The sequence below is a fragment of the Chaetodon trifascialis genome, chromosome 22 (genome assembly GCF_039877785.1).
Source record: "Chaetodon trifascialis isolate fChaTrf1 chromosome 22, fChaTrf1.hap1, whole genome shotgun sequence".
Lineage (NCBI taxonomy): Eukaryota > Metazoa > Chordata > Actinopteri > Chaetodontiformes > Chaetodontidae > Chaetodon > Chaetodon trifascialis.
This window is the reverse complement of record NC_092077.1, coordinates 7,888,418-7,902,597: the sequence shown is the minus strand read 5'-3', so window position 1 is coordinate 7,902,597 and position 14,180 is coordinate 7,888,418. Positions and strand designations below refer to the sequence as shown.

Genomic DNA, 14,180 nt, shown 5'->3' with positions numbered 1-14,180 from the left:
AGGGAACCTCCAACCTGGCATCCACAATAACAATAACAGGTAACAACAAAATCATGCCACTCATGAAAAAGTTCACTAAAAACTGAGAAAAAACTTTGATAAGAGGCTTTACGGCTTCAGCGCCACAGCTGCTTTCACACATTTAGCAGCATCTCAGTGTTCACCGGGGGGCAACGGGAGTTTAGTGGCAAAGACCTTCTCACATCTGCTCTTGTCAAAATCTTTTAAAACGCCGTCTCCTCTCTGCGTGACTCACTCGCGCCGATTGTCTCAGCAGCCTTGAGACAAACTGAGTGGGTTTAGATAACACTTGTACCGAACAACTGTAGGACACAGCAGAGAGGCAGCGGTTCACGGTGTGCCGAGACAGCTCGGCTCAGAACAAAGCCTCCAAAAGACGATTAAGCAAACAAATTTACGTCTGATTGATCCACTCGACAGTCTGTGGGAAAGACAATAGATGCGGATGAGGAGGAAAAAGACCGTTGAGATTCAGGAAGAGGCGCCAGAAAGGGTTTGGGGCGGGGGGGGGGGGGGGGGGGGTGGCAGATAAGCCAGTAAGAGCAAGATGGGTAAAATACTCCATTTAAACTTCTTATCATGCCTCTAAAGTGCTGGCTCAGTGATTCGAGGGAGCACGATGCATAAAATGTGGAAGAAGGAAACAAATGTGTGAGATCTCAAAGAGATTTGTCTCCTGTGCTGCTGTGATGAACACACTGAACAACGATTAGACGCATTAGACGGTCTACATGTCAGATATACAGTTCAGTTTCCCACAACGCTGCCTGGGCGTATTATGATGGTTACTCCCAATAATAAAATTAAGGCAATATTTATTATATATATTAAGAGTTGTGTTTGTAAACCAGCTTCCAGACCAACAGTTGTTGTAGCAGCATTGGTCCAGATGGGTTATTTCCCCATGCTGCACTGATGCTTACAGCAGAAGGAAAAGCTCGTTGCTCACATTAAATATTAAGGAAATTGTTTGTGATGCTGATGTCTGATCAGGTTTGTTTCCAGCGGGTGAAACAGACCGTTCTAAGTGAGCGAATGACGCAAGGCTTGAAGAAACCTTGCCCAACATTTCTGCTATTAATGTGGCTGCTTCCTGCTTTCGTAACCACATTCACAAACCTCTGAGACACGCGTGCGCACACACACACACACTCATCCATCTATCCATTCCCATCGGTCAGTCATAAAACCTCTCGAGCCATTTTGAAGTCTGCTGGTGATCAATCTGCAGAGTTATTGAGATTCATGACTTCCCAGCTGCACACCTGCCCTGATGCAAATGACGAGGGGCTTCCTTAGGGGCACACACACTTCCACACACACACACACACACACACACACACACACACACACACACACACACACACACAGAAATAAGACAGAGTGAGTCAGAGAGGCTGGGGACGAACAGCAAACACAAGCGCTGCTACCTATATCATCAAAATTTCTCATTGCTCTGTTTAAAGCCCACTTGAATAATCATTTTGACAAAGATAATTTACCGACCAAATAAAGCCGCCATTATGGATGGAACATTTGAGCCGTAACCATTACTGTGCTTGTTAATTTCACTCAGGGCACGCCGGGGACTCTGTACCCAAAACACACCAATTCAGCGAGCGCAGTTTAATTGAATACGGCATCACTGGATGAGTCACAGGTTCATTTCCGTCATTATATGTGGAGCCTGGGACCCTGGAAGAGCATCTTCAGAAGAACGCTGCTGCATGTGAGAGTAGCCTTTGTTTTAATAACACCGCGCCCTGCAATTCGAATAAGTGAGAGGCTCCATTAAGGATTACGGATCTCTTTTTGTTGTTCCTCCATTGTGAGTTGACAAGATTAATGATCATTTTCAAGGCTGAAAAATTGCAGCACACTGAAAACACACCTCTTCAAAGTCTGAAGTGCAGACAACTCAAACGCCTCCTTTAATATTTTGCACTGAGATGCGTTCAAATGCACGTTTTGGGCTTTCTATGGAGCTCCTAAAGCTTTCCCGCAGATGAGTTTGCGCGACCAAATTCAACAGATGGAACGTCATGAACGCCTTCGAAGAGTACTCGAGAGAGTAATGAGTATGCACCTTTAAAGTAGCTGAAAGAGGCTCGATGTTTCCCCACTGTTTCCAGTCTTTGTGTTCCTTTTAGCTTTTATTTCCCTCTTGACATCGTGCTTACTTCCTTACTGTACTGCAGCAGGGTCAACACATAAAACCACTCAGTATCCATCCTCGCTTGTATTTTGCCAAAAAGCCTGCTCATTAGTAGAAGATCAATGAAACTCTGCAGCTGATGAATACTCGCTAATAAAATGTTGGATGACATGAATCAGGATTTGCATTCATACATTTTGACTTACAAGAACTAAGTAGGCCTCGATAGAAGCCAATTACTGAAGTAAAGAGAGAGATAATTCCCTAATCTCCCCTCTTTGCTTTCATCAGAAGCAGCTTGCCTCGCTTTGCATCCTCTGCTAATGCAGCCTGCGTAATAATCTCCCAGTTGGGACTTTGGTTTCATTTTCCTGCACTCCGCCCTGCAACCCCAAACCACCAGCTCGTTGCTCAAACTGACGGCAACAAAGGCAGAAGATGTGTCATTTCCATTGGTCTCGTATCAAAATATTTGCTCGTGTTAGCCCGCGGGGCATATTCGTCTGGCAGCCCGTTTGGGTTTGTGAACGCACGAGCGCGAGAAGCGGGACAAGAAGTAGGAATGAAGAGCAGCGGAGCAGAAAGCATATTTACTGAGAAGTACATTAGCAGAGAAGACAATGCCTCCAGCACGTTTCGATTCAATTAAGTCTCATGTGAGAGCAGAGCAGCGAACTCGGCGCAAGTTACCGAACAGTGATGCTTGAACATGAGCTGACCACTTTGAGCTCCTTTAAAACAACCTGAATGCCGTGACAGCCATGCTAGCCTATTAACGTGATTTTTAAAGGACAGGTCATGTTTAAATTCAAGCCGCCGAGGAGGCTGTTGTTTGGCGACTCCAAGCGCCTTTCCCTCAGTCTGGTTTCATAATGATTTCCATGAGGATTTAAACAGAGCCAGAGCAGCAGCGGAGTTTCATAAAATGTTCAAATATCCTGAATTATTAATGATCAGTGGGGGAATTAGGCCTGCGACGGCGGCGGACACTAAAACTCCCTCAGACATCTACCAGGTGTGCCTCCGCAGCCTGTCTCTGCCTGCGTGTTCCGATGAATAAGCAGCGATTATAATGGCATAAAAGTAATAATTTAGAGATGTGCTGCAGGAACATAAATGCGGCACGCTTTTGTTGATCGCTCACACAGTGTACCGTTCAATTACCTGGAAGCAGATGGTTAAAAACAAGCATGAGCCAAACAGAACAGCAGGTTAAAGAGGAGATTGCTTTTTTCCCCATGAATAGATAAAGTACAGGGGAAAACAATTGTCTTCAAACCGATATGAATAAATAAATATAAAACCAGCTCCATATAACGCTCGTTTATGTCTCCACGCTTCGACTGATGTGGCTGTGCATGTAAAAGGCAGAGTCTCCACTTTAAGTCAGCCTGAACGGTCTCCACTTTTGCAGCTTTCAAATGAAGCCGCATTTACTTTTAAACAATATACCCATTCGTCTTGATTATGGGCTGTGCCAGCTCGTCTACACAGACGTCTCCTGTAACGCAGTGTGCTGAACTCGTGTCAGAAGAGCTCGACATTGAACAACTTCTTTCTTTCTCCTTTTCGCATCGAAACTGATTCGGGCTGGAAAAACAGGCTGAAAAGCGAACTTTCATTAAAGGGACACAGAGCACCAAATCCATCTTTAAGGTTGCACTAATTAATATTTTTATATCAACGATGGACCAGTTCACAACATGTAATGTGAAAGTGGTTGCTGGCAGTGAGGAGCCAGTAGAGATTTATCTCCCAGCTCTGAACTTCCCTCAGTTCTGCGAAGCGTTTTACTGACTTCCAGCTCAGTGATTTGGATTTAAAGCCCACAACTGAATGGTTTTTGGTTTCTGCTGCCAACACCTGTGCTGCATGTGGAAAGCTCTGCAGTTTGGTGCTATGAAGGGGAGCTGGTGGAGACAAAAACAGAGCTAAAAGGAGAGTAAATATTGGACTTATTGCTAGGTGGACAGAAATATGAGAGGAGCGAGTATGGAGTAACAACCTGTGTACCAAAAATTGGTGGACAATCACTTTAAAAGGAGCCATTTGTTTGACACGGACAACATATTGTAGCCACCAATAAACCTCTCTCCAAAATGAAACAACATATAGCTCTCTGTTCTTTTATTGACTTTCATTTTAACCTAACTGTATAATTTAAACTCGTCCCGCAGCGCCGCGTCGCAGACTTGCCACGCAGCGGCGGATGAAGTGATCTATGACGTCAGCCTGTCCACTCGTGACCTTTGTTTTTTTTGTAAGGTTACATCGGAGTCCGCTGAGCGCTGCCCGGGACGAGAATTGTTATGAACAAGCCTTCCAAAGAAATCAATGTGTTCAATACAGTGAAGAATGGCAATATAACGGCTGACAGAATGGGCCCGCAATATTGCCACAGTATTGCTTCTCCATCGTAATTGCTGCCCCAACACCTCCATTTTCCACTTCACTTTCTCTTTGTCATGGACCACTCCTCCCCTGCTCGCTTTCCCTCCACCCCCTCCTCCCCCCCCCCCCTCGGGCTGAAAAGACAGTAATCAGAGCTCATTGATTTGGGGCTGACAACGCATCATCGTTACATCTTCGAGCTCAGGGTTTCTATAGCCTCCCTTCCACATTAGTCTGATGTTTAAGTACCAAAAATACAACAAGTAAATCAGAAATACAATATTATCTCCTGGAAATAAGCAGCTCTGATCAAGACGAGAGGCTCGAATGAAACCCACAGAATCAGAAATACACAGGACGAGGTGTTAATTGTCCTATTAAATTACATCGTTGTATTCACAATAAGCATTGACTGAGTTGTGTTGACTTTAATAAATGGTACAATTAAACAATATGTAGAAGAATAGGAAGAGTTTGCTTCTATTTTGCAACATCTTTTGGACTTATATTTAGATGTAATGCTCTTAATTAGTGGATTCCTGTTTCTGCTGAGTGCATGTCAGCACATAAACTTTTGAAAATTGTATTGTATGTAAAATACGCCTTACACAGGACACGGGTAGGACGACAGGAGGCGATGACGGCCAGGAGGTGAGAGCTATGTGTGACGCTGTTCCTTCTGTCATCGTCGGCTTTTTGGCCACTGGGACTTTTACACCTCTGGAAATTCATTTTGTGTTAATGTGTGTGTGTGAGACAGAGAGAGAACAAGAGGGAGAAAAGTGTGTGTGGGGGGTGGTGGTGCAAAGTGTTGTTTCCATGGTAACCGACATGTCAGCTAAGAGGCATGGTGCGTCTTTGTTTTTCCAGGTGAGAAAACACACAGGCGCGCGCACACACGTGGCTACAGGTAAACATCTAGATCTTTGCAGGAGCCATGAGAGCAGCCGCTGACCCCCGGTTAAGAAGGGCCAATCACAGGTGAGTATTTCAAACCAACGGACCAGATCTTTCTGTGAAAAAGGTTAATTATCGGGTTGGAGGACTGAATCGTGTTTCTCATTGGACAATTCTCAGCCGCAGTGTAACGACAGGCTGAATAATGGGCAACAAAGACTAATCCCAAACCTCACAACTTTTAATGTTTATCGTAGTGATGTTTTACACAAACCGCCTTACGCAGCATGTAGAAAAATCCATCCGTCATACTGAACTTTCTCTATTTAACTGCATCGTGCAGGCAAAAGCAGACTCTACAGTTGGAGTATTCTCACATCTAACCCGGGAGAATCAATTAATTTGAAGTGTGTTTGACGATGACTTAACTAACAATTAAGCGCGTTGCAGTTCAGTAAAAGAGAGAAAGTTGAGTTCACAAGATGTGTGGTCGTTTTCTCTTTAATAGGGAAAATGAGAGTAAGAATATTTCCTTTCTTGACACTGTGTGAGTTTGTTTAGTTTATTTATCACACTAAAAAAGCGAAGAGCACTTGTGAAACGTATTAAACTCGTAATGATCTCCCAGGCCTCCACTGGGCTCTGTGGCACTGTCAAGATGGCTTTCTAAGGGCCAATGGCCATTAGAGAGCCGACTGATCAATGCTTTTAATTTAGAAAACAAAACGGAAGTTACTTCCAGCCAATAAGAAGAATCAAAAGAGACAGCTCTGATTGTTGGCTCGACATTAAACTTCATTTTCATACCAAACAATGTCAAGTATGATTTCTTAGGGTTGTTTGAAACACTTAAGCTTTGTTATTTTGGTGTTTTTGGGACTTCTGAAGCGTTTGTAGAAACTCTCATGACCAGCCTTTATCAGGTGTATGCCCAAAGGAAATCAGCACCTCATGCGTTCGAAATTTCTTTTTTTGGTTTCTGAATGTTACAACATCTTTCTTCGACCTCATTTTCCACCCAGGAAATCAAGAAAAAGGATGTTTTTAAACTATTCAGACCCAGCCTCAAGGCAGCATCTAACCTCAACTGCTCTGACCTCAACCCTGCAGGAACTTCCTGCTCCTCGATCAATCAGGTGTTTAGGTCATGTCACCTTACCTTGACCGAGCCAATCAGAAGGCTCAGTGACCAAATAAATTGCTTTGAACCCCTGAGAATGTTTTTTTTTTTTAATCCCGCTGTTAATTCGCTCTTCATCTATCTGTCTACCGGTCTCTCCATCCTCTCCATCTGTCTGGTTGCTAGGCGACAGCTGGTCTCCAGGTCGCATGTCAGCACTAAAAGAAGCATGGAAATTGTAAACATACGAGGCTTGAAGTGAGGTGCCGCAGATGGCGGTCACGCATTGGAAGATTCTTTAACACCAGCCACGGAGCTGTTTTTCACCGCATTAGCACGACTCTCGAGGCTAAAACAAACACAAAAAAAAGTTAACAACTACACAGATCTGGAGGAGAGAATGAGGGGAGACGTGCAAATTCTGTTTTGCTGAAGTGTGGAGGTAAAGTAGAAAGGTCAAAGAGTGGTGTGTCATGTCATGTCTGCCCTTTCTACCTGATTCCTCACAGAGTGTTATCGGTTCACGTTCCAAAAACCTCAGCTAATTTACATAGCTGGATGAGCTTGATGCTGTCTTGTTACTGTGAGTGTTGTGCTCTGCAAAACAGGAACTAGTTACAGTTAATGGTGAGCTTATTAAAAAAATCACTTAACACCAAAAAGTATCATACTACTGCTCATCTCATATCTCATATTTCATATACAAAACAAGCACACTGAAAGGCCTATGCTTGCTTGCTCACAAAAAAAAAAGTTACAACTATAGTTGCAACTAAAGCTGCAAACAAAATAACCCAACATCTGAGTCTTGGCCTTGTTTTGAGCCCTCGACTGTACTTCTGTGGCTTTTATTCGTAGACTTCTCTCCTGCTGTTTGTTAAAGAAAGACAACCTTTATTGTCACAATTCACACACCATGCAGAGTTATTGGGGGGGGGGGGGGTGACTGCACACGACATGCTTCTGTGAAATTATTTCTCTGCATTTATCCCATCCGTGGCAGACCAGGAGCGGTGGGCTGCCATCCGACCGGCGCCCGGATGCATGTTTTTAGTGGGGGTTTTTAAAGGAGGATACCCCAGGTATGGGTATGCAAATTCCACACAGAAAGGCCCTTTTCCTTGAGCAGCAGGCACCGAAGGCATGGTGGAGGACACGCCCCCAGCGCCCACAGCGAGAATCAAACCGGGACCTTCTAGCTGTGAGGCGACAGTATTGCCACCGTGCCACCGTGCCAACTATTCTGTTTCATGACCTTTGTCTGCCCTCATGATGAAAGTTATGACAAACAAGTCCATTTAAAGTTCAGTAATGAGAAATTTGTTATTTAATTTGGCAAAGCGGTTATGTTTCTAGTGATGCGTAACTAACTACTGTGTAACACGCTACTCCATTGGCTAACATTGGTAACTATGCATTCACACTGCAAGCAACTAACGTGGGAAATGAGGCTCTGGTTGCATTCATGCATTGTAAATAAAAGTTGAAGAGAGATGAAAACTGCTACCTTCGAGTCTCATGAATGAAATTCAGGCGTCGCCTCGGTTAGATTTTTATCATACGCTTAGCTGGTTTCATCTCAGTAAGCTGCTCCTTAAAAAAAAAAAATCTTTTTTGAATGCATATTGACACCAAACAGATCATCTTCAAATACCTTTTCAATTACATGCTCTGATGGGTGTTTAATATCACAACTTCAATAAAATACCTCGGTATTATTATTGATATCTCTACATGGCTGTGATTAAAAGCAAATTATGGTCTGGGGATTCTTTATAGGCCCAAATACGTCACCCAATGGCTGTTCCTCACTCTGGATTATGCTGATATGCTGTGCTTCTGTGCATCTTTATCTGTATGTTCTATCTTATAGTTAAAATGGAATCAAACAAATCATCTAAAGAGGTTTATAACACATTTGTTCACACTTGTCATACATGCTGCACTTTCAATTTTACTTTGGCTCATGTTTATCAAACAGTTTTGGGTAAAAAGCTTGAAAAGAGAAGAGCCAAGATATTAAAAAATGCTGATCTTAAGGAATGTTTACGACCTCACTTTGATCGTTGAGCGGTGAATTCTGTATCTCACGGCCAGACATCCATATGATGTTGGTCTAGGCAATTAAGCAGCACGCACATGCAGCAATATGGCTGCAGACTGAACCAGATAATTCATGGACATGCAAGAAGAAGCATCCAGTTTTAGTGCAAAGTGACGTATAGTGAGTGAGTTAGCTTTTCAGTGAATGTGCCATGGGCGTGCTGCCGATTCAATCTTCCAGCTCCGTCACCATCCCAACAACATCCAATGAGAGATACACTGTGCACGGCATAATGGCAACGTCTTTGCAGAACAAAAAAGACATTGTTCGATTTTCTGCCAGACTAACTGCAATTACAGAGAGGACAAAATCTGAAACGGACTCGAGTGAAACAACAACATCCCTAAAAGTCTACACGCTGGGTCCATCACTCACATTTCACATTGGATCCAAGAGTTAACCACTGGCTGCAGGGCAGTGTGAGGAGCCTTCCCGCTGAGCCTCTGCTCGTACACAGTAACTGATGATGATCGCAGTGAGGAGAGACAGTGAAATGAAGAGGAAACTGCTGAACCCATGGAGTCCCACAAGAGGGACAGTCCACCGTCTGTGTCAGTGTTTTTATACCTCTGAGTGTGTGTGATGCAGGCCACATGGACCCAGGGGATCTACGGATGCCACTCCTTCAGAGACACGGTGTTCTCTGTTGTCAAGGTTGATTAGTGGCAGGATGAATCCAATTTTATCTCTTCTCCTTCCCTCATCCCCCTCTTCTTTTACAGCTCTTTCACTCCTTTGCCCACTTGTCTTCTCCCTGCCTGTTAATTCACTCCCTTTCCCTCCATTACTCTCCAGGCTCTGCTGATTGCAGACAGGCTCAGACTAACAATAAGCTCCATCGAGGAAGTTACACAAACAAACACAAAGAGAAACCCACCAGAGAGCAAGATGAGTATCACTTTGTTGTTCACACACCGTCAGCACGGAAGACATCACCAATTAAAACTTACACAATGAATACATTATTGAGAAACTGGAATATTGCATATCTAAATAAATGTAACCAGGTAACCATATCATGCATCTGTGCCTTGTAGCTGTAATAATAATCTAATAATTCAATCTCTATATAAAAAAACAACAGAACTTTAATCAACATAACCTGTAGCCCACAAAATGTAGCATAATTAGCTAATGAAATAGCTGGACATGTTAGCAGCTTTGGAAATAAGGCAGGGTTAGGTTTCGTTAGCTGCTAAATGCTAACGTTTTTGGCGTATGCGGCATCAACTACACTACATTTCTTACGATGCATGCCGGTTGCCTTACTCCTTTTAGCTTTTAACCTTGTTAACCTGCGTTCTCCTGTTGTGATTTTACATGTGGTTTGCTTTATTGTTACTTTAATGGCTCATTTATTTGTCCTTCTAATATTTTGATAGAGTTCCAGGAATAAACAGGGAGGTTGCAGGGATAAAATGCGGGTAAATACAAGTGTGTATCTGCGCATGCATTTTCTTTGGGAGTACCTTCTTGGACTGGTTTGAGCAAGGATTGAAAAGACATCAGACGGCAGGGTAGAGATTTGCAGGATCAGACTGTACTCTTGGAAAAAAAGAAGAGAATTTCATGATTGTCACAAGCGGTATTACGAGACAGCGATATTAGCTAATAAAGCCCGGTCAGCCATCATCGTGACAACACTGCTCAATACTCTCTGCTCACGCTGGCAAAGAAGCATCATAACAAACAGTGTGCCGGTCAAGGAAAGGTCAGCTCACTCAAATAATTGACCATGAAGAAGAAAGTATTTTCCATCTACTCCGTCACATTAACCTCCTCCACTTTCTGTTTGGCTGCCTTTCCACCAGCAGCTGATTCACCTTGTTGAAAGCTGAAATGATGGACTGTTGATCACAGCAACTTCGGCGTGTAAAGCAGCGGCTGTCAGAACTGAAAATATTTCGTCTCGTAAGAGTTATCTGTGACATTTTCAGAGGATGGCTTACACCGAGGGATCCAACCTACACTCAGTTCATGAAAGCTTTCCTGTTTCTGCATGAGCAAACATCCACTGTCGCACAGGAAATGATGTGCTTTATGTGTCTGGCAGCAGCAGGTGTTTTTTCCAAACAACTTAGACATCTTGAGTCAGACCAAAGAGCTCCATGTCGAAACTATGTCAACAGAAAAGATGCCACGTTACTGCTAACACAGTTTGATTGGCAGGTCACCATCGTCGCCCCAGGAGTCAGCTGGATGCAGCAGAGCAGCTGAATGACTTACTGTTGTTTCAATAGGAAGGACTTCATCGCGCAGCGGGAGGGACCCTGAACTGTCTGATGAGCCTCAGTGAGGAGGACATCAAAGTGACTGAAAAGCAGGCTGCTGCCTCCAAGGCTCAGGGTCGTGACTCAGTCAGCTGTGGAGGTATTAATAATGTGAGTCCAGGGATTAGCCCGCTCCTTTTCAAACGTGTTTCCAATCACCCCTTGACGCCTCTGCTGTGGAGTAGATCATATATTGTTCCGGTCCCTGAGAAAGCCTGTGCAAAGATGATGAATGGCCTCTGACCTGCAGCACTTAATCAATGAAATGCTTTGCAAAGGTTTGGGCTACAGCCCCGTCAGAACTGTGTTAGCCCCACACCAAGCCATTGCATTTTCATTAACCTGAACGTTAGGCTCGTCCACTGGCCCGGTCCAGCAGCACCTCCACATCCCGACAGCATGATGCAGTGGAGCACATCCACCATTCATTCCTTCAATTCCCCCACTGGTCTTCAATGCGAGGCTGTCACTGTCCAGACATCAGTGGGGAAGCATTACTCTGTCACACATCACGTCATTACACATGTGCACACCTTGCAAGCAAGCTAACAGCTAGGTGTTGCAGACCGTTATTTTTTCCTGATAAAATAATGTCAAAAACTGATGTCAAAGAGGTGACGGGCCCAGATGTGTTGGATGTCCTCTGAGGGGAAGAGGACAAGCAGGATGCCACATCCTCCACCTATCAAAGGCGGCTGTGGCTCAGGAGGTAGAGCGGTCCTGATCTGACCCCAGCAGTCTACATGTTGCAGTGTCCTGGGGCAAGATACTGACCCCAACTTGCTCCCGATGCTGTGCCATCAGCGCGTGTGGGTCTGTGAAGGGTCCTGATGAGCAGGTGACATCTTGCCTGATAGCTTCTGCTAAATGAATGTGTGTCAATGAATGAATGCTTCCTTGTGCTGTAAACTAAAAACAAAGTGCCTGTGCTGCTCTCTTGCCCCGGTCCTCCCTCCTTCCCCTCCCGTTACCTCCTCCGCTGTCCTCCTCGTCGATGCTGTTCTTGATGCTGTCGTACTCCTCGTCGATGTTCTGGTTGCCTCGGATCTGGCTGAGCACGCGGCGGGCCTTCTGGGTCAGCCCGCGCTGGATTAACCAGCGAGGGCTCTCCGGCAAGAAGAGGAATCCGACGAACTGGAGCACAGCAGGGAGCACCGACAGGCCCAACATGTACCTGAGGAGGGAGGGAGGGAGTCGATTCATTGGGCATCAATTCATCTGGAATTTTGAGAATTTCAAATACATATATTTTTAAGTTATTTATAAGTTATTATATATCAGCCATCAGCCGCCCTGCTCTCTAAATATCAGCATCGGCCACTGGGAAAAAAACTGTCTACCACTAATCAGGTGGTTTAGTTCATTAAAATTAAACACTGGGAAATGAAAATGTCAAGCCTTTTTCAGATCCTCTGGCTTAAAATAACCTTCACATTTACATTTAGCATTTAACTTTAATCCTGAACGTAACGGCTGAGGCGCTGTAGTAAGTGGGTTCACATGCACGGCAATCCTCCAGTTAATGTGTAAAAAACTCTAATCGTTGGTGCGCATATAAACATAAAACCTCGATTTCTGATATCCTGACAGAAAATACCCTCCCTTTATCAACATATGCACACAATCGGGGTTCACCACATTCTATACAAGCGTTGTTCTACAAATCCTAAAAAAATTCTGTGGTAGGAAGGCAAAGAATAAGAGGGCACAAGAATGTTAGAGTGTTATCTCTAGACGCAGAAGTGGAGGTGCATGTTTTATGCAGCTCCAAAAAAAAAAAAAAAAATCCATAGAATTTGACTGAAGCCTGAAATATCAGGCGCTGCTTCTGCTGCGCAGGCAAAGACGTCAGTCAGACAACATTCATACTCTAAACTCAATAAATGTCTCAGAGAAGCCATTATCACGTATGAATCACTCCGATCTCTGGGCTTCTAGACAATCTCCACCATCTCCATCAAAACTGTGGCTGAAGCAAATCCTTGCAAAAAAGGATGATTCTAATCTGAGCGTCGCACAGCTCCACACTCGAACACTCTGGAGGCTGCAGACCTGCATTAAGCGTGACGGCAGGAAAGAAACAGAGGAGATGGATCAAAGAGAAAAGAAGAACATAGGAAGAAACATACTGTATGTTTCAAATGTACAGTGCGGCTGCTCTCGGCAAATGTTAGGGGCTGACCTGTGCGTGGGCTGACATTTGGAATGAGGGTCTGAGCCAGCCTGACTTTTTCTGGCATTTGATATGATAAGAACCCAAAGAAAGATGCTAATATCATATCTGACTCCAAGACCATCCATCACAAAGCACCTAAAGTGTATTAATGCATGCCATTTTTGCTTTATTCGACCAAATTGTGACTTAACACGTCTTCTGTGTGAGAGCTGAATGTCTCTTGCGTCTCACCTCCACCCGTCGTGCTGCAGGTAGCTGAAGGCGCCGTCAATGAGGCTGGCAGTGAACTGTCCACCGGTGATGAAGAGGGTGTTAACCGTCACCAGCTGCCCCCTGAGGTGGGGCGGAGAGGCCTCAGCGACGTACACTGGCACTGTCATAGAGGCAATACCTACACAGTAGGGATGGAGGGAGGAGGCGGTTAGCAGGAGGTTCTGACACCCAGAGATGGTGCGCTCACTGACAATGCTAACGTGCTGATGTATAATGTTTACCATATTAATCATCTTAGCTTAGTGTGTTAGGATGCTACATTTGCTAATTAGCACTAAACACAAAACACAGCAGAGGATGGTGGATCATCATCGTTTTTAAGCCACGTTTTACAAACACTAACTCAATCACCTTACCTCACAAAATTGTCACCTGACACAGACGCTCCCCTTAGAGTTTGAATAACTCTGACCTTTGACCCCTGACATCAACACCAGCAACAATGACATCATGCTGATTGTGAGGTGAACCCAAGAGACGCAAACAAATACTGTGGTCCATCTCAGTAATGGGTTCTGCACGACTGTGATCTGGAAAACATCTATTCACACACACACACACACACACACACACACACACACACACAGAATACACACTCACACACACAGTCACGTGCACGCCTCTGTACTCACGTACACACAGAACAAACAGCGTGTGTTTGTCCAGGATGTACCTGACGAGGTGCCACGAGACCGCAGCTTTCTGCAGCTGGCTCCTGATAAGCTCTATTAATAGTCTGCCACTGCTTTCTGTAAACCCCCATCCTTCCCTTT

At 44.5% G+C, this 14,180-nt stretch overlaps 1 protein-coding gene across 1 annotated transcript in view; it reads right to left on the bottom strand.

Annotated features, from left to right (window-relative positions):
• LOC139350918 (proton myo-inositol cotransporter-like) overlaps positions 1–14,180 on the bottom strand; it is a 57,454-nt gene that overhangs the window by 34,734 nt on the left and 8,540 nt on the right. Inside the window, exons 2-3 of the mRNA XM_070992592.1 lie at positions 13,366–13,525; positions 11,930–12,132 (exon numbers count right to left, since the gene is read on the bottom strand). Of these exons, the coding sequence (XP_070848693.1) occupies positions 11,930–12,132; positions 13,366–13,525 (363 nt within the window). The remainder of the gene's footprint in view (positions 1–11,929; positions 12,133–13,365; positions 13,526–14,180) is intronic.